A 27926-nucleotide genomic window follows, 5' to 3' on the forward strand; every position below is an offset into this window, starting at 1 on the left:
AAGCTACGCCTTGGAAAAGCAACAAGCCCTGATGGTGTGTGTCTGAGGCTGGTAAGGACTGTGTAGCCCAGCTGGCTTGTAGGTTACCTGACAGGAGCCCCATTACCATTACCGGGCAGGAAGAGGAGTGCAGGGATCTGACGATGGCATTCAGTTCAATTGAGCATCAAGAACACCTCCAAGACCAAGGAGATGGTCATTGACTTTCGGAGGTCTAGGCCCACCCTTCAGCCAGTCAAGACAAGACAAAAGGACTTATAAATACCTACGTGTGCACCTGGACAGTAAACTGGACTGTTCCCTGAACATGGATGCCATGTACTTGATGGAGAGCCAGCTCTTTTTCCTCAGTAGGCTCAGGTCCTTTGACGTCTGCAGTGGACTGTTGCACAGGTTTATCAGTCAGTCGTGGCCAGTGTACTTTTTTATGCTGCAGTCTGCTGGGGCAGCATCATATCAGACATGAACACAAGGAGACTGGACAAGCTGGTCAAAAAGGCCGGGTCTGTTCTTGGCAAAAGTCTGGACTCACCCAGGACTGTTGTTGAGAGATGCATGCAATGTAAGATGGAGGCCATCTTAGACAATACCAACCACCCACTCCACAACATTCTAGCAGGACAGAGAAGCAGTTACAGCTGCAGCAAACGTTTCATCTCACTGTAATGTAATATCAACGAAGGCATACATTATTATTTTGCATACTTATTGGTATGAATGCTGAGGCACACTATTGTTATCGAAATCTTTATTATGTGCCTGCAATGCAATAGCATTGAAGGCATATATTATTATTATTACATGCCTCCAATGCGATAACACTGGAAGCATATATTAGTATTCTGCATACTTAGAGAAATCTTTATTAGATAGATAGATAGATAGATGATAGATAGATAGATAGATAGATTCTTTATTTATCCCCTAGGGGAAATTCATATTGAAGGGATATGTTATGTTTACTACTATATGCATTGTATGATTAAAAAGGCAAATCAGCCTTGAACTGATGATTATGATTGTTTATGAACATTGTGACACTGATTGCCGTTTGAGATTGCAGAATGATGTACAGGGACAGACAAGAAAGTACAAGTATGACATGTTTAGATAACAGGTTCAGGTCAGAGTGATGTGAGGAGAGAAGAGGTGGAGTGACCCTGTTACACAGAGAATGTGTGTATAAGAATGAATGACTAAAACAAGGAAGTACTGCAATCTGTTTAGGCGAGACGAGAGCAGGGTGAGTCCAGAGCTCTGTAAGCAATCTCAAACTTATATGCTTGACTATACTTTTAATAAATTAGATGTGTTAAACTTTAAAAACTGTGTCCTGCATACTTCATCAAACAAACAAGGTTTGCCGCGAAATAATGGTGGATTCAACAATTTGGTGACCCCGACGTGATGAAGGCAGGATGGTAATTTGCGCGACCAATTGTTAAAAGGAAATATTTTTGTTAACAGAGGATACAGACAAGTGGAACATGGAAGACAACGAGAGGCGTCTAACTGAAAACACAGCGGTAAGCATAAACCTGTTTTATCGAAAAACTGCAGATTGGCGTTGACAAAATTAAGTCGTATTGAAACTGTTCCTATTGTCTGTTGTATGGTTTATAGCACGAAGATTGAGATTGCTACCGCGATCGGAGGAAGGGTCCCTGGGTGATTAGCACGCCGCGTGGGTGTCTCCAGGGAGATTGCGGACGCCAGACGTACACCAGTGACTGACGACTGGGTGACGCTGCTGGGGGGGAGATCGATAAAGCAACCCTTCAGGATCCAAGATCCGGTGAGAAGGGTGAGTGCAGCCTGTTTTTCATAAAAGAACAGTAGAATTAGGCAGAGCCATTACTTTATGTATCTGACAAATTAGAAATATTCGGCTCCTAGAAAACGTGTCATGAGCCATTGCAGGGCGTAGGGTGGTAACTCGCTTCTTTAGAACCGTCTGTAGGGAAGGCGCAGCGTTTTTTGCAAGGGCCCTGTTAGGAGGGCGTTCGAATATTTTATGTATTACCGGGACCTGTGTGTAGCGGGGAGTCATGTCGACCGAAGGAGTGGAAAACTCTGATAGAGGTTCACGTCATCTATCAGAGTTTTTGCTCTGATGAGGACGGGCATTTGACCTAGGCGCCACAGGGGAACGAAGACCTCAAGCACTCAGGGTAGAAGAAAATAAATAAGTAAAAGTGACGACCCAGCTTCAATCGTGCGGAAATCCTCGATAGCAAGGTCAATAAGTCTATCAATGAGGCGTTGTGACAGTTGTTTATAAGGACCAGGGAAGCGAGTGTTTGCAGTAATTCACGATAAGTTACTGCTGGAGTGTTTTATTTCTGTTTTTTCCCCGAGAGGGACGATGAGCTTGTAATTCCTAAACTGTGATCATAAATTCCATATTGGAGGGACCCCACAGTGGTCTGAGAAACTGAATGTACTATTTAATGTGGGGAATGTATTGGGGATAAAAGCAAACATCCAAAACACTAAAGGGGTGGTAGATACAGCGTCGTCTCTGTGTTTTTGGAACAAGTGTCTGAACTACAAAACGTGTGGGGGTAACCTCGCGGTGCTAACAAACCACACGCCACACTGAAAAAGTGTGTGCAGTTCATTGGGTCAGTTGCTCGGGTGTTATGCCATACAAACTGACTGGTCTGTGACAAACACATAATAAGGGTCAGTTGTTCGGGTGTGATACCATACAAACTGGCCGGCCGCTGCGGGAGGCATTGATGCAAACATCTTGTGCCCCAAAACAGGTCGAGAGGAAGGTAAGTAAAACTTAAAAAAACAAACAAAACGGTAACTTATACACACAAATGGAGGGAGAATTTGACAGGGAGTGTGAAGGTGGAGGGGGCTGTGGGCCTCAAATGATGCTAGCTGGGTTACAGCAGAAGCAGGCAGAACACTGGAGGCAGATAAGAAAACAGGTGTTAAGTGGAGAAGCTAGTGAAACTAGACAGAAGCTGAACAAAAAATGTGACGAGTTGTGGGAGGAAGTTCAGGACAAACTGAGGGACAATAAGACAGGAGGAGGCCTACTCCGTCTTCTCTTTAAGCTAGAAGCAGAAGCAAAGGAGGATTTAATACAGCATAAAAAACAGAGCCCATCCCTGTTGCAAAGAAGCGCTTGGACCCGAGATAGGCAGAAAAAAGATAATCGACGAGCCCTGTTGCACAAAGTCACACTTGTAGGCTGCGCTCTGTTTCCCAGAGACCAGGCAGCCACAACACGCACTTCTATGACCAAGTCAGCTCCTCTTTACCCTGACCTTAGCACACTCCAAGCTCCCACTGCACAGCCACTGCCTCATCAGCCACAGACACAAATGCCAGTTATAGCTGTGAAGGGTTTACTGGAGTATGGCGAACAGAAAGACGATGCACTTGATCAGTTGAGAGCAGAAGAAGAAGCAGCCAAACGGGGAGATTCAGGCACTACGTGCATCCATAAGGGAGACTAAGGACAGACTGAGAACTTTAGAACAAGTAGACCAGGAAGATGTGGACGGGACCAGACTTATCTTAGAGTATGGTCGGATAGCAAAGGGGCAAGCACAAGCCATGGCCGCCTCATCTATTCCAGTCCCCCCCTTTGACTCCAGTCCCCCTTTTGGTGGCCGCTTCATCTACTCCCGTACGTCAGCCACCATCAGTCGTTAACACCCCATGCCATAGTCTAAGGCCTGATGGTGACAGGGGGAATCCATTTTTCTCCAGGAAAGAGAGGGAAAATACTCCCCAAAGAATAGCTATGGGAGAATCTAATCCTTTCCACACCTGTACTCCCCAGTCAGAGAGGGCCGCAGTTGCAGCTGTATCTAAAACGGAGGAGAGAGAGGAGAATATGAGCCTAGATACAGGAAATGAGGACAATGCGGAGATGGGGGACATACAGAGTAGGGTACAGGTATTACATCTTACAGGAGAATTCACCCAAACACCAGAGGGGCGGGCTCTCCGTCAGCGCCCTTTACAACAACCCAATCGATACACATCATCCCATCAAATGCCCTTGTTGGCTCACCCTAGTGGTAATGCAGTATATCAACCATTTTCATTCACAGATATGAACTGTCTGTTGGAAAGAATGCCTCCACCCACATCCGGTGGGGGTCCATGGATGAGACAATTTTACCAACTCACCATGGGTTACACACTAGCTATGGGAGATTGGAGAGCTCTTTTATGGCGATAAGTTGGGGAACATGAGGTTCAACAGGTTGAAGCAATCAGCAGTACCGGTTTATTACCTGTTGAGGCTCCATTTGCTAGACAAGCGACAGTAATAGGGTCTGCCATGAGAACGAAATACCCTGTACCACAGGGGGCAGTGCACGCCTTGGTGTTAAAAATAAGAGAAGATGAGGATGTCCCCACCATTTCTCATCAGGTGTAGAGGTCAATGGTTAGACATGACAGGTGTGCATCCTGATATAGATGCTCTTCAAACAGGCTTGTTCAGAAAGGCAGTGGTGGAAGGTATGCCAAAGGCTGTTAAATCGGCATTGGAGGCAAATCCTGACATCCCTGGGTGTGGCAGTGATAAGTGGGAGAAGCATGTGGCCCATCATCTTAAAGCTCATAGACTAAAAATGGACACGGAAAAAGCTGAAGCCACCACTAATCAGTCTCAGCTTGTAAAAATACAGCTAGATACAGCACGTAAACAATTCAACACTGATAAAATGCAAACTAAACAAATGGTACAGCAGTCTAGTGGAGCCGCAAACAACTCCCTGGAACTGTACCCAGTGCCTGCTTGGGCACCTCAACCACATCATCATAATCAAATGGTCATGAGGGGAGGAAATGGCTGAGCTAGGGGTTACCGTGGTCGCGGTGGGGGTCCACGAGGAGGATATGTTAGAGCTCAGTGGAGACGCACGAAGTCTCAGGATCAATACTGGATATGTGGCTGTTCCAGGGTCCAGCACTGGTCCAGGGACTGTAAAGAACAGTCACAGAGGGGAAGATATCAGCAGGACAGAGGACAGTCTCATCAGGTTCCAAATGCCAGTGTAGCTCCAGGAGGACAGTTTTTCCAACATGTACCCTCCTGAGTACTGACGGGGCCCAGAGACACCAACACCTGTAGGCCTGGCAGATCCCTACATGGCTCTGAAAGTAAATTGCACTGAACTGCCTTTTTTTGTGGATACTGGTGCTAGATGTCATATCCCCCACTATTGTGGGGGATATGACATCGATCTCACTCTGTAATGACTCTGTGCACATTGTCGGATTCTCAGGGAAAAATGAAGCTCTGCCATTAACCCAGCCTCTGACGGTCCAAGTGGCCGGTCAAACCTTTCATCATCAGTTTGTGAATTCTCTGGCCTGTCCTGTGAATCTCATGGGAAGAGATTTGCTAGCAAAGTGTGGTGCCTCTGTGCTGTGCTTTTTTCTGTCTGCCATTGGCAGACCACCTCAGAGATGTTTTCTCATTTACATTCAAAGGCCGACAGCTACGGTACAGTACACAAGGGTACCGCAAGGGTTTGTTTTATCTCCCGGCATTTTCAATCAAGTTTTGAGACAGCAGTTGGGAGATTTGAATCTTCCCTCAGGTGTAGTGTTAGTTCAATATGTTGATGACCTCCTGCTACCAGCACCATCAGTACAGGACTGTTTAACTGGAACGCATCGCGTTCTTAGCAAACTACATGGCCTAGGTTTTAAAGTGGCTCGGAGTAAACTCCAGTATTGTAGGCAGTCAGTAACCTTCCTCAGTCAAGTAATCTCGGCTACAGGGACGTCCATTTCTGGTCCACACTACTCAGCTATTCTCCTACACCCCAAACCTGTCACAGTAAAAAACATGCTCTCATTTCTGGGTCTTGCTGGATTCAGCAGACATTTTGTGCCTCAGTTTTGTGAACTCACCACACCTTTGCATGCTATGGTCAATGCTCAGGGCATGCGTAACCTCAGTGCCCTGTTAACATGGACCACTGAATCTGAACAATCTTTCATTGCACTGAAAACTGCGCTCTCCCAAGCCACTGATTTAGCAGTTCTTGACTACTCAGCCTCGTTCTTTTTGGATGTTTCTGTAAAAGCACACACGGCTGATGGCGTGCTTTTCCAGAAAAAAGGGGGAGGTAGGCAGGTATTGATGTATGCAACTCTCGACCACACTGAAATCAGACATCCGCTGTGCACAAGACATGCAGCGGGGGTTGCAAAACTGCTACAAAAAACAGCACACATAGTCATGGGACATTCCTTGACGGTACTGACTACACATAGCATAGTGGCGTATGTTAACTCAGCCACTTTCACAATGACATCACTCAGACAGAGCAGGCTAGAAAAACTTCTAGGGGCGGCACACATCACATACTCACATGAAGGCATCAACATGGCCGACAACATCACAGAAGGAACACCACATGCATGTGAATAGAGAGTGCAGAGAGACAGCAAGTTCAGGGCTGATCTAAAAGGAGAAGAGATACCAAACGCAGATCTTAATTTGTACACAGATGGCTGTTGCTTCAGACATCCTCAATTAGGATTACAGGCAGCCTATGCAGTAGTACAACAGGAAGGAAGTGGCAAAATGAGAACTATGACAGCTCAGCCACTGCAAGGGAAAGTGTCAGCCCAATTGGCGGAACTGATAGCAGTCATAGAAGTGCTGAAACAGGCAGAGGGAAAGTGGTCAACATCTACACAGATTCAGCTTATGTGGCAGGGGCTGTACATGTGGAGCTTGGTCAGTGGAAAAGAGCAGGGTTTAAAACAACGACAGGTTCCCCAATCAAACATGAAAAAGAGATGCAGAACCTTGCAGAGGTATTGATGTTGCCCAAAGCGGTGTCAGTGATCAAGTGCAAAGGAAATGATAAAGCAGACACATTTGTGGCAAAGGGCAACAATGAGGCAGACAGAGTGGCAAAAGCAGCAGCAGGGTACAAACCATAGTATATGATGCTACAGGCAGGGCCAAGTGTATAAGAAATCCTACCAGCATGTGATGTAAATATGTTAATAGATGAGCAAAACAAAGGGTCACCACTAGGAATGCGCGATATAAACGATATACGATATAAACGATAAAAAAATGGCCTACGATAGAGATTTGAATTATATCCCCTATCACGATAACGCATGTTGATCACGCAATCACAAGGCATACTGGGTGTACCTTAATGGCGATTTTACTGCTCCACTGACACTTTTTTTTTCTCATAAAAAATAACCTCACGATCGGAGAGATACACTAAATGATGTTATTCATTCGGTAATGTAGATATAATAAAACCCCAAACTTATGTCTTACTTAATAACATAAAACGAAATTCAATATAGACTGATCTGTTTATTTAAATATATTTATATTTATTTAGATTGTGTTATATATACTTATAACATGTTGCAGCCCCAGAGGAAACGCTGTTGTTCAGTCCAGTAAAAACATGAAGCTTCATTTTACATTCAGAAAAACTAATGTTGCGGCTGCAGTTGTTAATTTCATCTGTGAAACCAACATTTATCTTCCAAAAAGAGATTATATTACCCAGCGGTAAATTTCAGGCCAGTTCATTAGATCGCTTTGTCCCCGGGATGATGGCGGAGGTTCACCGAGCCGGTGATCATGTCCATAGTCCGGCTGCTTATAAGCAGCTGCTCCCGGTCTGTGGATCCCACATCTCTCATCTCCGAAAACGTCGGACAAAATTTCATTAAATATCCAAAGTGGTTCAAAGAGCTGCAGGTCCGTAAGACCAGTTTTAAATGTGCAACATTTATGTTTACAGAATACTGTATGATTACAGTGGGGCACAATAAATGTTGTATGTCTACATACTGTGTTCTGTGTTTTCTTTTTTAAATATATGTAGCAGTTTAGTTTTCCTCAGGGTCTATGTAACCTGTTCTGAAATTATTCTATTATATAATCTATGTATCGTGATACATATCATTATCGCAAGAGGCTGCTGTGTATATCGTGATATGGATTTTTGGTCATATCGCCCATCCCTAATCACCACACAACGTTTCCGTGTGGAGGCAGAAGGGAGCTATTAAGCAAGAAAAACTATGGCGCTCACCAGATGGGAGACCTGTCTTACCTCCAGGCATGATAAAAACAGTGTTGGCAGAGGCTCATGGGCTAGCACACAGCGGGAGAAGACAGATGGAGCGACAACTAACCCATTGGTGGCACCCATATCTCCCAGCCATGATAGAGAATCATGTATGGGAATGTTCAGTGTGTAATGTACATAATGTAAAAAGTACTGTGAAACCTCATGAGGGAAAGTTCCCTCTCCCCAAATTGCCAGGGGAGGAAATAAATATCGATTTCACAGACATGGGAGAGGCCGTCAGGGGTTACCGGTACCTACTGGTAGCTGTGGATGCATACACAGGTTGGCCAGAGGTTTTCCCTACCAAAAGAGAGGATGCACAAACAGTGGTTAAATTTCTGATTAATCAATACATCCCATTTCATGGGTTCCCTAGGAAAATAAGATCAGATAACGGCACCCATTTCAAAAACCATCACTTGCAGGAGGTGGAAAGAATCCTAGGGCTAAAACACTCGTTTGGAACTGTTTATCATCCACAGTCTCAGGGCAAAGTCGAAAGGATGAACTGGCTTCAGTGTCTGTCACGGTGTTTTCGGTTTTTGAAAAGTAGTAACGGTTTTCTCATAAGTTGTAATTGTTTGAAGCCATGTAGAAGCCAAATTCTGGGCGGATTTTCACATTGCCATGGCAACGGCAGCTCCTGACCTGTGTGTGTGTGTGCGTGCCTAGCAACCAGATAACCAACTCTCCAAGCTCCACTAGCTTTACATTAGCCGCATGTTAGGTCTTAAATTACATTTAGTTAGGTCTTAAATATGTAAGTCCATTTACTGCATCTTTCGTTGCTTTTTTTTTTGTTTTGTTAAATGAGTGAATGAAGTTGTGACGGTCTCCGCTGAGACAGAGGAGAGGAGAAGCTACTAGCCCTCTCTCGCTGTCACTTCTAGTCGTGTTGCTCTCCTCCCCAGTAATGTTAAATTTAGCATAGAAAAAAACATAATAGTGGTAATTTAAATAGCGGTTCATGGGATTTATTAACCCTCTGTCCTTTTTTGGACATTTTCTTCACTTTTCTTTTTTGATTTGCTGATCATTTTGGCTGTGTTTGACATATTTTTTAAAATCTAATGTCAGTTACTGTTACAGGTGTATTATACACTGGTAACACATTTTGTACCCTCTGGGGTTCCTCGCGTCCAAAAAAGGACACACAAAGAAAATGCTATAAAATCATCATATATCAATATTTTTTTCTGCTTTTTTTTGCATAAATCTCTTAAACCACTTCAGTTCTGCTCAAACCTACCAAATGTTTTAGTTTTCAGGATTTTAACCCTTTAAATGCAAGTTTGAAGACATGTTGCCTCTTGTTTTATTTTAAAAAAAAAACAACACAGAATATGAGATATTTCCCACATAATACATGATGGAGGGATGTGACATTGTTTTATATCAGAGTCTTTTATATCAAGACATTTTTCAAAACCAGAATACGATTAGGGTGACTTTTGAACACTGGAAATAAATCATGTACTCCATTGGTGGTATAATCAGGATCCTCCTTTTACTTTCCTTCGGTTGTTAACTACTCCTGCATAATTTATGCTATAAACCGTTCATAAAACTATCAAAATGTTCTTCAGCTTCTTCAGGAGATCTATTCTTACCTTCAACTTTTTGATATTATTCATCATTTTTTTTAAATAATAAGCTTTTTCTAAGCAATTTTCTACAGTGTAAGTGAATGGAGACAATGTTCAGATTCTTCTAAACTTCTTCGTCTTCAACTACTTGAGCAACTTTCAGCTAAAGGCTTCATTCAAACTTGAAAGTGTTCACAACACTTCCAGCTATTTAAGTGATTATTCAGCTTATTTATATCTTAAAGTTTCTAATGTTTAGGATGCACTTCATCTTTCATCATCACTTTTGATTTTTAAGGCTTTATTCCTTCTTCCACCTTTGCCCGTACATAATTTGGCTTTCAACTGTTTCAACAACATGTTTCAGTTCTCCTATTTTGCAGCTAATGGATTTCAGCTCCTCCAGTTTAACATTCTGGCATCTAAAAAAGCCCTGTACTGTAGCATACATACCTGGCCTGGCATCAGTCACAGGCCATTAAGAAGTTCATTTAAGGACATGCAGAGTTATGGGCTCAAAATTTACACTTTGTTACTCTTCCCACCATCAAACTATTTATTTATGGGAAACAGACAAAAAAGGATCCTTCTCTATCTCAAAACTGTGTCAGGGTTCAGGTATGTTGCAGCAGCCATATTCTATCAAGTTAAAGCCAGATGCCGCCCCCTTCTCTGGCAACTCCAAGATGGGTTCCCATCCTTCTGCTTGGGAAATGAAAGCAGAGCTGGTACGCATGGAGGGACTCTATGATCATGGAGCCTACTGAGTAGTGTTAAGGCATGTTTCCAGTGCCAGCGAAAAATGGCATGGTGCGTATTTGTGTTGACTTCACTCACCTCAATGAAGTAGTCTGCAGAGAGAAATACATCCTACCTTCAGTTGAGCAGACACTGGGATCTCTTGCAGGTGCTCAGATCTTTAGAAAGCTAGACATTAACTGAGGCTTTTGGCAGATTCCTCTGTCCCCTGAATCAGCAAAATATACAACCTTTATAACTACTTTTGGACGCTAATATTTCCACAGACTGCCCTTTGGCATGGCGTCAGCCCCAGAATATTTCCAATGGAGGATGTCCTCGATAATTGATGGACTACAGGGAGTTGTGTGTCATATGGATGATATTTTCATTTGGGAAAAAGACCAGCATGAGCATGACACCAGACTCCACATCGTTCTGCACAAACTGCTGGAAGCAGGTGTCACACTGAGCAAGTGTGAGCTGAACAAACGGAAAGTTAAGTTTCTGGGGCACACACTGTTCACATACAGGGTGAAACCGGACAACACGCGAGCCATCAGAGGGATGAAAGAGCCCTTGAACACACGGGAAGTTCGCAGCTTCCTTGGAATGGTCAATCCGCTTGGGAAATTCATCTCAGGACTGGCAGAGAAGGATAAGCCGCTGCGTGACCTTCTCTCTAAGAAGAACCAGTGGGTTTGGGGCAGTGCACAACAAAAAGCCTTTGATCAACTAAAGAACGATCTTACTTCACCTCCAGTTCTGACACTATATGACCCCAACAAAGATGCATCGTTGTACAGACTAGGCGCAGTTCTCCTACAGAGAGAGTTTGAACAGTGGAGACCAGCAGAGTAACTCATACTCACGGCCACATATTCAAATCTTCACACGTCATGGCTTCTTCAATAATAGAAAAATCTGTCCTGTTTCAAACAATGTGTCTACCTTAGCACAGAGATTTACAGAATTTGAACATGAGCCTAAAAATGATGGGAGTCCTCTCCACCTCTCCCATTAACTGCAATACAAATTGATTTCCCCAAAAATGCAGAAGTGACATTTTTCTGTAACTCGCTCCTTTGTCCACATTTTTGGCTCTAGAAACACCAAAACCAGATATGCTGTGCACGAAGGTCTTGTGCCGGTCATGGTCTGCCCATGGTTCTGATAGGAGTTACCATAGCTGACGTTTGAGAGGCTCGCCGAACCAAAATGACACTCAGATCTGTGTCAGTTCTGTGTCTTCCAGCAAGACATAGGTGTACGAACCAGCTCATTAAGAGACTCTTTGATCTCTGTGATGTTTACAAACACAGCCACACACATACACACGCACACCAACAAACACACACACACACTGACACACACACACTCAGACATGTAAAATAATAAAGCTGATTCCTATTGGCTAATTAGACTCTTAACCTTACTACTCTCAAGCATGAGAGCATGTATGTGTGTGTGTAGTAACGCAGTACCTGGGCAGAAATGAACAAAGCTGATTCTTATTACTCTCAATTATGAGAGTGTGTGCAAGACATATCAGTACCCCCCCCTTAGGCAGTCCAATGCAGTTGCAACCATAGAGTTTATATAAAACATTTGCTGTAGTAAAAGAAAGAGAAAGAGAGAGAGAGAGAGAGAGAGAGAGACACCAGATAAACTCTGTATTAATGAAGCTGAATGAAACACACCACATGCTAATTATGAGAGTTAATGAGTTCATACTATGACTAAAATTAGTTCAATCACTTTTTAAGATCTATTAGTGATGTCTGTATGTGACTGAAAAAACTTTATAGGGCTTTATAGTAGTGGGCGGCACCGGGCCCAGGCGCCTTCAAATACAGGTTGGGAACTCCGTCCACAAATGACCTGCAGACAAATTGACAATCAGGATGAGAACACAAAAACACAGCCTGAAAGCTGATGACAGAACAGGGGTCCGTCACACAGTCCACTCCAGTTGCAACCATAGAGTGTATATAAAATGTTTCTTCCAGTAAAAGAGAGAGAGAGAGAGAGAGAGGTCAGAATAAGGGAGGTTGGTGTGTGTGTGTGTGTGTGTGTGTGTGTGTGTGTGTGTGTGTGTGTGTGTGTGTGTGTGTTTGTGCATGGCTCAGAGAGGCCAGGATCCACATCTTAGTGATAATCAATCCTTTTGGTGTTACCTTTCTTATATAAGAAACAATCAAATATCAATAGGCAGGGTCTTATTATTACAACCTGGAGATTTTGCCTATGCTCTCCAGTTTGCGTGGTGTCCATTTGTTGAGCCTCTGTAGTTCACCCTTTGACCCTTGGTCTGGTTGTGTGTCTCTCTGACATGCTAACAGCATGGTCTGTCTGTGAGAGAAGGGTCCTTTGTTTTTGTTTCCTGTCAATTTCATAATTTGATTGTGGGAAGAGTAACAACATGTCAATTTTGGGTCCATAACTCTGCATGTCCTTACAATGAACTTCTTAACGGCTTGTGCAAGGAGAGCTACATTAACTCTGTTTACCGGCCATCTTCAGGATCCTTCCATTAAACAGAACAAGTAGCGAGTCCCCTGTAAACAAGTTCACATCAAAATACAAACAATGCCTCCTATTCCTGGGCCCTGGTACAGAAGGTATCTGAGCTTTTGCAGTTGGAATATTTATGTTATGGGACACATAGTAAAGAGGAAATTGTGCCTCAGATTATGGTTAGCAATGTATTTACAGTGACATTTTTGATATTCAGGAATGAGGAGCTAACAATCTGGGAATTTACAGGGATTTTATACTTTAACTATTTTCTAACTACCAAGTTGATAATAAATGTATTTCAGGGAACAGTATGAGACAATAAAGACGCATCTTGTGTCCGTACTGAAACACTACCATGGCCATACTACTGTTTATTAATTTTTCACAATTCATTACTGTGTTTTCCAAAGGCAAGCCTCTCCGTCTCCGTGCCCCTATCTGACATCTACATCAGTTATGCTGCAATCCTTCCCTTAATTCACCGCCATCTCTCTCAAGAACTTTGTACAAAGTGAACAAAGACAAAGCGTGTGTTTTGTCTTTCATGAAAACGGTTGATAAAATTAATTTCCCCTCATATAGCAAACATAAGATAAAGTTAACTGTGTCACATTCTGACATTAACTTTAAATAACTGAGCCCCAAATCCTGATACAGGCCTCAAGATGTTCCATGAAATGGGTGCAGCTGTCACTTCAAACTGGACCTAGAAATATCACTAGCCTTCAGAATTTTGAACACAGGGTGCTCAGTGTGTCCTCTTGTCTGTCCTCATTTTAAACCAATGGACTACATTAAAATATCAATATAATCACCATATAATTTCCACAAAGCTGAGTCTACAACAGGTAATTTACAGTGTGACTCACCCGGAACATCTTCTCCACTTTGGCAATGCTTTTGACAAATATGGTGCCAAGCTGGTCCCCGACACCTGCCAGCAGGAATCCAAACAGCGGGATGCCAAATATTGCATAAAGAATGCAGAAAATCTTTCCTCCCTCAGTGCTCGGGGCAATGTTACCATAACCTGGAGGAGAAAAGGATAAAAAGGGAGTTTTTTACAACTACATGGAGCAAAAGCACTGGGCATTTACTTACACACCATGACATTGTCTGACATCAGTTAACGACTAAACTATGATTTCAGCTATCTACTGTTGGGTCTGAGCTCTACATGATGAGCTGGACACCAAATATGTTGGATTTCGGTTGTCTCTCAAATTATTGGCTATCATAAATTAAGTTTAAGATAAACACAAAGCTTGTGCTACAGAAAATGGACCAGACTCAGTGAATAGCTCCCTAAGCTTAACATGTCCTATGATAACTATTAATTTAGCTGTGCAGACTAATGAGCAGTGATAACTAACATGTCTTTGGGGTCATCAGGTGGGAACCTCCTTTCACCAGTGTTTCGTCTAGTTGGTCCAACGACACCTCCAGGAGGCTAGACAGTGATCACTGGCGTCCCAGAGTCACTCCCCTAATGCCAGCCATCACTGCTCCTCACACCACCATTTTCTTTATCTTGCCTATGCTACCACAAACAACACCATCATCAACTCTGACAAAACACACTAGCAGATTTAGCAAACAAACTCCCCTAAACAGTTGGAGAAAGTGGCGGCCATTTTGAAGGAGGCAGAGTCAAGGAGAGAAGCCTTTTTGAGCTAAACTCTCCCCCGCCGGATTAGGCTGTGCTCTTGCCCCCCCCCCACTCTCCAAGACAATGAGGGATGTAGAGTCAGGGAGAGGGGCCTTTTTAGGCTGGCTCTCCCCCGCCGGATTAGGCTGTGCTCTACACCTCCCATACTCTCCAACACCACACCATGCAACTCACCTAAAACAAACAAACTCACCTAAACAGCCACAGACACACTACAAACCAATTCGATACAAGCAAACAATACAGGCCACCTCACCTGGACTAACCGCATGGTCTCAAAGAGGCTCACACAGGCCACACCCCCACTTAAAAACACTTCCTCTTCCTGGATTTCTTCCTTGCTTCTCCTAAGAGTCTATCTATCCTAAGTGCTCCCCCTGCTGGGCCCCCAGCTACCATTACTCCTTCTCATCCAAATCCACTGACTGGATCTTGCTGCCTCATCTGACATGTCCTTTACAATTTTCCTCACACTCCACACACAGACAGCAGACCTTGCTACAAATCCTCTACATCCTACTTCCACTGGACAAATCCTAACTTTCCATCCTCGCTGCTCTGCTTCTGCCCCTAACTCTGCATACCTGAGCTTTTTCCTTTCATATGCTTCCTCAACTAAGGCCTCCCACGGAACAGTCAGCTCTATGAAATATACTTTCATTCTACTCCTAGACCACAAGACTATATCAGGCCTTAGCTTTGTAATGGCTATTTCCTGGGGAACAAGAAGCTTTCCTCCTAAATCTACCTGCATTTCCCAATCACAAGCACCTTCTAAGCTGCCTTGCCTTCTTGTTGTCTTACCAACTTTCTCTCCCTCTTGAACAAACTTGATTGCACCTTTCTTTGTTTTAGGTCCTCCTAAATTTGCCTGCCTCCGTAACTCTTCAATTCCTGCAGCTAAGCTTTTTAGAACCTGGTTATGTCGCCACGTATACCTGCCTTGCGACAGACTAACCTTACACCCTGATAGAATGTGCTTTAAAGTTGCCGTACCTGAACACAATGAACATAGTGGGTATCCATTTACCCAGAGTTTTAGGTTCTGGGGAGTTGGCAGTACATCATAAGTTGCCCCTATCAAGAATCTAATACTACTTTCCTCCATGCTCCAGAGTTCTTTCCAGCTAAGCTTTTTCTTATCTACACCTTCCCAATTCACCCACTGTCCCTGCTTAGCCTGGGCCACTGCCTTAGCACCACTTAATAATTCCTCCTGTCTACGAACCTGCTCCACAACTAGCTTTCTCTTCTCCTTGGGACCTGCTCTACTCCACACCGGTTTGCCTGGGCCAAGCCCCAAGCCTCCCCGGCCTATTTGGACATTACCCACAATCTCTGTATGCCTAAGCGTTGCTTCTGCCTCCTGCACTGCGATTCTTGGATTCCACTTTCTCCCCTTGATTGGGTTTGGAACCACCTTACTAACTACCGCATCTTTGCTCCCAGATAACAGGAGCTCTGTCCTAACCTTGGTACATTTAAACTCCTCCACTATACTAGTTACTGGGAGCTGAAGTATGCCTTTCCCATACAGTGCCACTGTGCTTAAACATCTAGGAACACCTAGCCACTTCCTAATGTAAAAGCTAACTAATTTTTCCATTTTTTCTGCAGTGGATATTGGAATCTCATATACAGACAGTGGCCACATCAGCCTGGGAAATAACCCAAACTGCAGACACCACAGTTTCAACTTTCCTGGCAGCCCTGATTTATCTATTCTATCCAGTCCCTCAGCAACACCCTTCCGAAACTGCACTACCTGTTCTCCGTCATTCAAGTCTGCCTTGTACCACCTACCTAGACTCTTTACTGATTTTTCCCTAATTATTGGAATTTCCTCTTCATCTATTACAAACTTCCTATCACTTAACTTCCCTCTGCTTATTGAGATACTTCTAGACTTACTAGGCTTGATTTTCATACTAGCCCACTTTAAGTTTTTATTAAGTCTCTCAAGTATTCTTTTCATACATGGCACCGTTGTAGTTATCAACGTCATGTCATCCATGTAGGCCCTAATTGGTGTAAGGCGCACCCCATCCTGCCGCCTCTCTCCACCTACAACCCACTTAGAAGCTCTAATGATTACCTCCATCGCCATTGTGAGTGCCAATGGAGAAATCGTGCACCCTGCCATGATGCCTATTTCTAGCCTCTGCCATCCTGTTGTGAAGCCTGCTGTGCTTAAGCACAGCCTAATATCTTGGAAATACAATTTTACTAAATTAACCACTACTCCAGGTACTTTAAAATAATCAAATGCTTCCCAAATAAGGCTATGTGGCACTGAACCAAACGCGTTTGCTAAATCCAAAAATATGACATTCAAGTCTCTTTTCTCTGTCTTGGCTGCCTGAATCTGGTGCCAAATCATGCTAGTGTGCTCTAAACATCCTGCGAACCCTGGTATTCCTGCCTTCTGTAATTCTGTAATTAAGAAAATATTAATATTAAAAACATTAATAGTAAATAATAACTTTAAAATGAATTAAAGTCCTCGGGGCACCAACCTAAACTAATAGGCAAAATAGCCAATATGGTTTTAGTCTCAATTTATTACCATTAATCTGGAACTCTGATTAACAATCAGTTTACTAACTATAACCAAATTACCAAATCAACAGTAAATTAAAGTTGAAGGATTGGAATTCTACAAAGTAGAGGTTGGCAATATTCACACTTGTGCAACATTAAACACACCAGTAGTTATACTTAAAGGCATTTATTTACAATGTAGCAGAGTAAAGCACAATGTCTAATCTAGTATATACAGGTGTGTGTGTCTGTGGGGACACAAACAAAGGCAAGATGGCCGATTCAAAGTGGTCACTGTGACCACATGACCTGAACAAAGAAGACCACACAAGATGGCGGTAAACAAAGAAACTACTCAAAATGGCCACTGAGACCACCTGGTGTGTGTGAGAGGGAAGCTGTGAGTTTCTTTGTTAGCCTAGCTCATGTAATCTAAAGTTACCGGGTTAGAGGGAGGTGGTTAGCTTCATGCAGATTCTAGAACTGAGACGTACTACTGTGTGTGTGAACATACGAGTACCTGATTAGCTGTATGACTGACCACAACCTAAGCAAACATTACAACAACAAGACATCAATCAACAAGTACATTAACAAAGCTAAGACTTCTGCTGCTTAGCTATGCTGTGCTATGCTGGGAAAGGTTAGGCCCAGTCAGTTAACGTTACCCAGTCCTTGGAACAAACAAAGAGGTCCTTTCCAGTGTTGTTGTAAAGTCCAGTGAGTTGGGAGGCTCCCTGGTGAAGTAAAGTCCTGTCTGGCTGTGTTGCTTTGCTGTTATCTCCTTTGTTCTCCTCAAAGAGTTAGCTGTTCCACGCTAACTCTGCTATGACTCCTGTTGCTTGGAAAATCAGCTGGCCTTGTGTCGTAGCTGCTTCTTGATTCTGAAGAGAATTTGGTTCACTCTCAGTTAATCCGAAGCAGGTCGCTGCTGTTGAGGAGAAGAGTGTTTGCAGACTGCTGTCAGCAGGCCAGTGAGAGAGCTGGTTTCGCAGGTAGCAAGGCTGACCTGGGCTGGGGCCTTGTTGCCCTTTGAAGAGCCGAGAGGAGAAAGCAGGAGCTGCTTTCCAGAGCAAGCCAAGAAGAGAAGAGAGAGAGAAGAGGGCCAGAGATCTGGTTTTGTTTGGTGACACCCTTGGGGGTCACATGTCACACGCTGACCCACACTGGCTGGCCAGTAAGGTCCGTGGGGGGAAGGGTCGTCCCCAGGTGTGAACGGTGAGGAACTGTGGAGTGTGAGTTCCTTTGTCCAGTGGAGTAAAGAAACATCTGGTCTCTTGAATGATGAGTCCCAACATTACTGTGAAATGATCATTCACGTCAAGTTATACAATATTGACATCTTTTACAGAAAGTAGCTAAGAGAGAATTATATACTCCACCTTCTCTCAAAAATTTTGATGGATGAGCCCGATTACTTTTCTCCCCCCAAGCCCCGCCCCCTTGAATGAGTTATTGTTTAGAGCAGTGTTTTTCAAACTTTTTTGAGCCAATCGTTCATATTTCTACTCGCTCAGTGTGAAACCTGGACCTGTTTGGATGAACACAGAGCTGATATCCTGGCAGGAATCAAAGAAAGACACACACGAAGCTCTTCCTCAACAGCTTTCAGTCTCTCTCTGTTTTTAGTTTTTATAGCAGTCAGGCTTGAAAAGCTCACCTCACACAGATATGTCGTGGAAAATGGGAGCAATGTCAAAATAGCTTTGCCAGAATGGGGAACTCCTTGGCAGTAGCCAACCAAAAACTATCCATAAGTAGATCAGCAAAGCTTAGCTTTAAACCACGATTTTGTCTCAATTCAGTTAATTCCTCCTGCTCCTGTAAAGTCGTCCTTTCCACCAACTGATGCTGAGCTATATGGGTCCCTAACCCAGTCAAGGCATTCAGTGGAGGCTGAAGAGAAATAAAATGACATCTTCTCCTCAAGAGTTTTTAAATGTTTAACTGTTATCTCACACAATGCAGCAGTGTTAACATCTTGCCATTGCTTGGTGAGTGTGAACATTTCAAGATTGCCACTTTCCACATGTTGTTGCCAGAGTTGCACCTTTGAACGGAATCCATTTATTTTAGCTGTACTTGTAAGCAGGTTTTCATTTTGGCCTTCATTCGTGTGTTCAGTTCATTCAGATGATGAAAAATATCTGCCAGGTATGCCAGCCTTGCACACCACACATCACTTGCAAGCAGCTTTGCGTAATCGGACCTCTCATTTGTCAGAAACACTTTAAGTTCCTCCAGCAGCTCATACACACAGACCAAGACCTTGCCGCGCGACAACGACCGTACTTCCGTATGAAACAGCAAGGCTTTATGCTCCGCTCCCATTTCCTCACACAAAGATGCAAATATGCGACTTTTCACAGGTCGTGACTTTACAAAGTTTACCATGCGCACAACATCCTCCAACACAGGAACTAGGTCTGCTGGTAAGGTCTTGGCCACAAGGGCGTCACGGTGTAAAAAAACAGTGCGTAACAATCACATCTGGGTTTCTTTCCTTCACTCTGCTTACAAAGCCTTTGGTGCGCCCAACCATGGCTGCAGCTCCATCAGTGCAGACACTCGTGAAGTTTTCCCACTTAAGTCCTCCTTGTTCAAGATATTCTGATGTGACCTGGAAATTTTCCCCTCCTGTTGTTTTTTCTGGCAATGCCTTGCAAAAAAGGAAGTTTTCTTTTATTGCGTCTCCATCCACAAAACGCACATTGGCCAAGAGTTGAGCATGTCCACTAATATCAGTAGACTCATCAAGTTGCAATGCAAATTTCTTACTGATACGGACCTTTTCCAAAACCACACTTTCGATGTCTGCAGACATGTCCTCAATACGTCTGGAAATTGTGTTATCTGAGAGAGGGACTTTGGCTATTTCTTTAGCCGCTTCAGATCCGAGCATCTCATTTAAAATGGCTTTGCAGGCGGGAAGTATTAATGTCTCTGCCACAGTGTGCGACTTTTTTGACTTAGCTACAAGTTCAGCAATGTGGCAGGTTGCTTTAAGGGCTCTCTCATTTACCTTTGTGGTTTTTCTCATGAAAGTTGCCTGTTTCTCCATGTGTTCACGCAGGCGAACAAAATAGTCCGCATTCTTGTTTTGAAGCGAAGGGTGTTTCGTTTGGAGATGGCGTTTAAGCTTACTTCACCACACACCAAGCACAACAGAGTCGGTTTCATTGCATCCCCGGTGAAAGTAAATCCCAATGAAAGATAGCTTTCGCGGTATTGCCTCGCGCCAGAGACTTTGCTTGAGCTAACCGTCTTTGCTTTCTTTTGAGTTCCACTCATACTTGTGCCTTCATCTGGGCTGGAATTTTGTCCAGGGTCCAGTTCGGAGTTAGCATCTTTCCTTTTCAAAAACTCCTCCATCACTGTCACCGTATAGTCTCGCTAGCCACAATGCCACTGTCACCGCCACCTGACGCATCCATGCATCACTAATTTTCATCTCAAAGTACAAAGCAACCTGCTGCCACCTACTGATATGGAAGAGTATTACATGGTTACTCTGCCGATTACTAGACAGCACAAACACTCGACAACGGCACATTATTTGCGTATAATAATTAATTTGTTTTCAAAAAATATTTTTTAGACCAATTAGGTGAAATTGGATAATTTCCCACGGCACACCAGACAATATCTCACGGCCTAGTGTGCCGCGGCACAGTGGTTGAAAAACACTGGTCTAGAGGTCATTAAGGTCATGCTGATCAAAGGGGTGGGTGTGGGAAAATTTAATGTTGTAGGCATGTATAATACCTTTGTGACATTGATTTTAAAGTAATAGGTCATCATGACCTATCACTTTTAAAGTAATAGGTCATCATTTAAAGTAATAGGTCATCATGCGGCGGCGCGGTGGTGCAGTGGTTAGCACTGTCGCCTCACAGCAAGAAGGTGCCGGGTTCGAGTCCCGGCTCGGACGTGGGATCTTTCTGTGTGAAGTTTGCATGTTCTCCCCGTGCCAGTGTGGGGTACTCCGGCTTCCTCCCACAATCCAAAGACATGCAAAATGGGGACTAGGCTAATTGGATAATCTAAATTGACCATAGGTGTGGCTGTGAGTGTGAATGGTCGCTGTCTCTATGTGTTTGCCCTGCGATGGACTGGCGACCTGTCCAGGGTGTACCCTGCCTCTCCAGCCCCCCCGCGACCCTGCTAGAGGATAAACGGTAGAAAATGAATGAATGAATGAAAGGTCATCATGCATGCGTATTCACAAGCAACAAGTCCTGAATACTTTCCACGAGAAACGAATATTCTTAAAGCATAAATTCCTTTCTGAAACAAGTCTTGAATTATGGTTGTGAGTCCTCCCCCCTCCCTTCCTGTCTCTCTGTCACACACACACACACACATGCACACACACACGCACACATACACCGATCAGAGCATAACATAAAATGCTAGAATGTAAAATACAAGTAAAATACAGAAATGGATAATAAGGTAAAAATTACATTTACTTTTTATCACCAAGTTAGGTCTAAAATCCAGTTACCCAAGTGAGTATGAATAACATAGTGTAATCTTCTCAATTCAGTCATGATATTCACAGGTAGGTTGTTTTGCAGATGGTAACTGGTCACATCAACATACAAGGTGTACAGGCTGAACAAACGACAGACATTTACATTGGAGGAGGTTTTAGTCCATTCTTTTACAATTTTTCAAAGTGTATTTTTTAAGTGTATGTACGGAATGGGAGTGCATTTTGTTCAGAATGTTTTCCAGTTGTTGGATTTCTGCAGCCGTCACAATAGTGTTGGTCTCTGAGTCTCGAAAATATGTTTTTAATAGTCTGGTCCAGAAGATCAACTGACTGAGGACCATTTGGTCCTCTACATACGTCGTTAGTTTTCTCCAGTAATTACGTATTTCATTAAAACAGAACTAATGAACTTCCAACAGTCGATTACTGATCGAAAATAGTCCAATTTTCACCACGTCCTCTCCTCCCAGATTATCGTACATGTCATGGATGGCCTCGTGGATCTTCTTTACTGATTTCAACTCGTATAAAAGAGTCTGTGCCACGCTTTTGACTGTGTCGTCGTTCGCACGGATGTTGCACAGAGTGAACAGATGTTGAATAGCTGGAACGATTCGGGGGCTTACAGAGTAGCCGAGTGGAGATTGCACTTTCGCACGTTTGGCATGTATATGGTCATCTTCCTCTGCTTCTTTTTCTTCCTGACATGGGGGGCTGCGTAGTGCCTCCGAGATCCAGACGCGGTATCGCACATTTCAAAGCCCCCTGTCATTGGAAGTCAGCATAACTACAGCGGTGGAAGATTCCAATGTTTTATCCTCATCCAGCTGATACAATTACAGTTCTCCCATTTCGTACCTGAACACCTACCCCCAGCGCCTGAACATTCCGTAGGGTGCTAAAGACCATTCCTCACGCAGAGACTCGGGTGGAGGCATCTGGGTTCGACACAGACCACACACTTTTTCGGACATGTCGGGAACAATGTTCCCGCTGATGTTGTTGATGACGGATTCGGCCATTCTCACAGACACGCTGAGCGGCATTTGTTTTTGTTTTTTTTTCTGTTGTCCCTGTTAGATTCTGACTCTTAAGGATTCGTAGTCAGCACATTCACCGCCCCCTTACTCTCACAAATGTTTAATATTAATCAGGAGATTAATGAGCCCACAACTGTGACTTCAAGAAAGCAGCCTACATCAGGAAAGAGGGACGAGAGGTGGCATGATTTAGTATTTACAGAAACAACAGCAAAATAATTGCATCCCCAGCCTTCCATAATCCTGGCCAACATCCAATCTCTGAGGAATAAAATGGACCAGTTACATGGGAGTAACAGTCATCTATGTGAATACAGGGATGCCTGTCTCACGACATTCATGGAAACATGGCTCACTGACTCGGACTCTGATACTTCCTTGGACATATATGGCTTCAGGGCAGTGAGGTAGGGACAGGGAGGGGTTGTATGTCTATACATCAATCGCAGATGGTGCAACACTTTTACCATGCAACGTCAGTTGTGTGTGCCAGATAGAGAGCTATTGTCCATGTCGCTGAGGCCCTTTTATCTCCTAAGGGAATTCCCTCAGCTGTTTGTCACTGTTGTTTACATTCATCCTAGGGCCAACACAGAAACAGCAGCAAACACCATCTTCAAAGTGGTGTAGACACTCCAGTCCACCTCCGATGATACCCCCTTTATTATAATGGGGGATTTTAATCACTGTAACCTTCAGAAAATGTTGAATTGTTTCTATCAATTTGTTAGTTGTCCCACACGCCACAATGAAACCCTGGACCACTGTTTTGGCTCCAGAAAAACGGCATATAAAGGATGAACTTAAAAAAAGGAGCTCAGGTTGGATATCAAAAAGGCTAAACTCAGGTACAAAGATAAAATTAGCTGAAGCTGAACTGAGCAGTAACAACTTAAAGGAAGCCTGGAATGGCATGTACTCTATGACTGGATATGATGACAAAGTGAATAGAAACATTGCCCTGGCTGGTTTTAATGCAGATGGTTGCTTTGGTTGTTGATACCACAAGTGTGCAAAAACAGTTTCGACCAGTTCCTATGGAAGCATTCTACAATTGCCCCTGTTTTAAAGACTGAAACAATAACATTTAATAACTCAAGGCCAATTGCAATAACATCATCCTTAATCATGAAGACACTCAAGATGCTGATTAAAAAAGGTATAGCAGGTGGAGAAATCCCTTGATCCCCTGCAGTTTGCATACAGGTCTGGCAGAAGTGTGGAGGATGCTACTATCACACTACTAAACTTTCTGGATCACCACTTTGAGCAGAGAACAGCTCAGGCCAGGCTGGTGTTTATAGATTTCTCCTGAGCTGTTAACACCATCCAGCCACATCTGTTAGTAGAAACGCTAATTCATCTTTTTAAACTGGATTTGAATCTAGTTGGCTGATTTTAGACTTCCTGACAGAAAGGTCTCAGTGTGTGAAGGTGAACCAGCTTTGTTCCCGCTGCTGTTTAGTTGTTAAATAGCAAATAGTATTTAACTTTAAGCTTATTTACATAGACTGCTTACTTGACTTTTGAACTTTGACCTTGATGATTGTGTGAGGGACAATAAAGACACTTTGAACTTTTGAGATCCTGGTTAAATAAAGAGGACATAAGTAGAGGAAATACCTGCAGTCATCAACTGTTATCTACATACATCTAATACTTGTGGACTTGTGGACTTTTGTAATTACAGAGATAATGTGGACCAGATTTCACTGATATAAAATAATAATGATACATATAATGAATTCTCCCCAGAAACTGGTTTAACTTAACTCATGCTTACCATCCATACTTAAATTATTTTAGAAAAGATACAGGTGTAATCACTGTTGATACATATCATTTCTCCAAAGACTGTGGATACAGCTGTAACCATGGTACCTATGGTTGTGATGACTGTTCCAGCAAAGAAGAAAGCACTGCCCAGATCCCAGTGGCTGGAGTTGTAGGAAGTGTCACCGATGGGATTCACTCCAGCATTCACAGCTTCCACAGAGTGCTGCAAGGAAAAGCAGAGACAGAGACACATGAGAAAAGCTTCATCCTGCTCTTGTTATATAGGACTGTCTTACTGTTATCTGGATTCAGCAGATTCCTCCTTAGTGTCTGCTGGGCTCTGAGGAGACAGGGTTCACCCCTAAATGCTATCAAATCATCTGTTTGCCGCTGGTGTTGATACTGCTGTAGTGTAGTTGTTTATAGTGTTAACTATTACTCAAATGTTGTGATCACACAAACAAATCCAGACACATTAAACACAAGGTTTAGACAGAACACCAGGAGCACCTGTCTGTACAGGATGATGTGAATAACTGAGCAGAAAATAGTACCATGGTTCAGCTTACACTGTAAGGGGGCACCAGTCCTCAGGGAGGACAACAATGAACTATTTCATTGATTAATGGGCTCAATCTCATATGAGAACCCTTGACTTTTCAATTCAATAGATCTCTAGTCTCTACTTCAAAATAACACAACAGTAAAATGACTGAGTGTAAAAAAAGAAATGTATTAATAGACTACAAACTACAAATGCTTAAATTTGATTTTACATGAGGTTTCACAGAAAATATTGTTTTTTCAAAAGGGTCATACATGACACAAAGAATTTCAAGAATGAAAACTCTTGCTACCAGGCATCAGCACATGATAGCATATCACCTAAATATGCCTCTATTTTTCAGACCCCACACACAAGCCTCAAGTGTTACCTCTGTCCAAGTTGCTACTCTGCCTCAAGTAGCAAAAGACTTCATAGAGACCAAGCGAGATAGCCAAAACATATACATTCCATCAAAAGTCTACATAGATTACACAGAATATGCAAATGGAGTGTTTGTTTCTATTGGCCAGGCAGGTAGACTTCCAAAATTCAGCAGGATTGAACATGTACAGCTTGTGAACAACTCTGTTTCCTTTCTTTGCAGGAACTACCAGTTCTGGTACAATGAGCATTTAAGATCATTTGAGCTGACATCACCAGATAAGTTGTCCACCAGCTGTCAGAACTAAATGACACAGTAAGTCTCACAGCATTCACAATCAATGGACTTTTGCTGTTAACACAGAAGAGATTTATTCTGATCAAAGGCTTAGAAGATTTAAAATGTGTTTACAGATAGGGGCCTATACAGCCTCTCAGAACTGTCTGGAGAAAAATTGATATTCACAGAAATGAACATCAAGTCCTGAATGCTTTCTTGCTTTTCTTTCTAACAATAGGACATCGCAGCTCAAAACTTCCTACTTCATGTCCATACCTCCACAGACATTGTGAGGAAGATGGCCTTATCCTCGCCTCCAGAATCTGTGAATAAGCTGAAGTCAATGATAAAAGAGAAGTTCAAGCTAGACTTCGACTTCTGTCTATCATACCAAGACCCAGACTTTGATGGGCAGCTATGTTCCCTTGTAGACATTGTGGAACTTCCACAGAAGACTGTGCTAAAAGCTATACGATCTGAGAGCGATGCCAGTTCAGTAGCGTCAGATGACACAATAATATTATCAATAATATAAGGGCTGAGAGATGGCCTCAAGATTTTCCAGTGCCCACTTTTTCCTAAGAGGTAGAACTGATACTTGGGAAGGGAAATCTTAAATATGTGAGAACAGGAAAGACTCTACAATTATCTAGGGGACAAAAGCATGACATCCTTGAAACCCTTGCGGCCAAAATGCATTCAATGCACTCAAATGATAAGGAAGTTTCAGAGGTAGCACAAACACAAGCATCCTTGTCTAAAAGAGCCAGGATCTTGGACAGGGTGGTATGGTTGGAAAAGTCTGAAGTTTAAGATGGGGAACTTCTGCACTAAATTGAGTCGGGCTGGGTTTCAGGAGTTAGCTGTAAATTCTGGGAATGGGGACAGAAACAACTCAGACAAACGATCTCCTCACACTAACATCAAAAGACCCCAGAGGACAGAAGTGAATTTCCTTACCAATTTCCCAAGATGTGAAAATGCTGCAAGCCTTGAACAACTGAGACTTCAAATTGTAGATGAAGTTAAGATGAGTGACAAAAATCTTGTCATGATTATGAAGTTAATGCAAACCACCTTTGCCTTGCGATGCAAAGAGATTATCAGTGATGACGATCCTGTTGTGAGATCCTGGAATGCTGGCCTGCCCTGAAAATTGAGTCACAGGCTAAAATGTTTTCCTTAGTACACATATTTGAACAGATGTATTACATTTATTTCCTGTATGTGGCTCTTTCAGTGATAAAGTTTACTTAAATTGACATCATATGAGTTGGTAGAGTAAGGATTTGCATGTTTTCTGCTAAATCTGAGAGTCACTTAGTTTTGCAATATTGGTCTTTTTTTTCCAGAGCCACATATATACTATACACATGCACTCAGACTTAATCCCTCATTTTTTTGTGCAGATCTGTGCCGAGTTTCATAGAATCACCAACGTGAACCTGAAGAACCATTTCTATGACTGACATGCCCCTCGTCTTCAGAACCTTTTCAGGAAGAAAACTGCTTGCACGGGGAAAGAGTCTGAAGTTCTGGGTCAGCTCTTCAAGATTTATGACCTCCAGGTCATTTGGTTACACTTCTTGATTCCTGATAAATATAGCACAGTGGATTTTGGATTTATCTTTAGTTATATATATACTGTTATATTTCTAATTTTGTAAGGAAAAAACTCCCTTTAACAGGAAGAAACCTCCAACAGAACCAGGCTTAGGGTGGGGTGAGGGGGGGGTCTGCCTCGACTTGGATGGGTTTGATAGGAGAAAGGGGGTCGAGGAAGTGAGAGAGAGAGTGTCCATGAATAGCAGTATACAGTAAACTGATGATTTTTAATGGTAACAGAAAATAATAACAGTTATACCCATAGGAAATGGTGATACTGTGCAATACTAGTAGATAAATAAATTGATTAATTACAATAATCATAATAATAACGATGATTAATGAGTCTTAAATATCTAGGTAGGGAATGGTTCCTTTTCCACAGAATTCACTCTGATGTACCTCCATGTTTCTACAGGAGCATAATTTGCACTTGGACTTCCGTTACTCTAAGGGAATACCATAAAGCACTAAAAAGGAGTTTTTTGTTGTAGTTTTATTTATTTTGAAAACATTTTATAGATCTGTTTTTAAACTATTCTTGTTCAACTTGTTTGAATGTGTTACTGCTCAAATTGAATGATGGCGTGTTTACACTGCAGTTTCCATATCTCTGATGTTTATTTGTGCATAA

General features: G+C 42.9%; 1 protein-coding gene and 1 long non-coding RNA gene across 2 annotated transcripts in view; one reads left to right on the forward strand and one right to left on the reverse strand.

Annotated features, from left to right (window-relative positions):
• The window catches only part of kcnk10a (potassium channel, subfamily K, member 10a), a 72377-nt gene that overhangs the window by 7299 nt on the left and 37152 nt on the right, over window positions 1-27926 (reverse strand). Inside the window, exons 3-4 of the mRNA XM_056405766.1 lie at window positions 24585-24702; window positions 13825-13985 (exon numbers count right to left, since the gene is read on the reverse strand). Of these exons, the coding sequence (XP_056261741.1) occupies window positions 13825-13985; window positions 24585-24702 (279 nt within the window). The remainder of the gene's footprint in view (window positions 1-13824; window positions 13986-24584; window positions 24703-27926) is intronic.
• LOC130187843 (uncharacterized) lies at window positions 921-27888 on the forward strand. The gene is made up of 3 exons (XR_008830516.1): window positions 921-1804; window positions 25631-25723; window positions 27097-27888. It is a non-coding gene; the product is annotated as an uncharacterized LOC130187843 (long non-coding RNA).

Source organism: Seriola aureovittata, chromosome 19 (assembly GCF_021018895.1).
Source record: "Seriola aureovittata isolate HTS-2021-v1 ecotype China chromosome 19, ASM2101889v1, whole genome shotgun sequence".
Lineage (NCBI taxonomy): Eukaryota > Metazoa > Chordata > Actinopteri > Carangiformes > Carangidae > Seriola > Seriola aureovittata.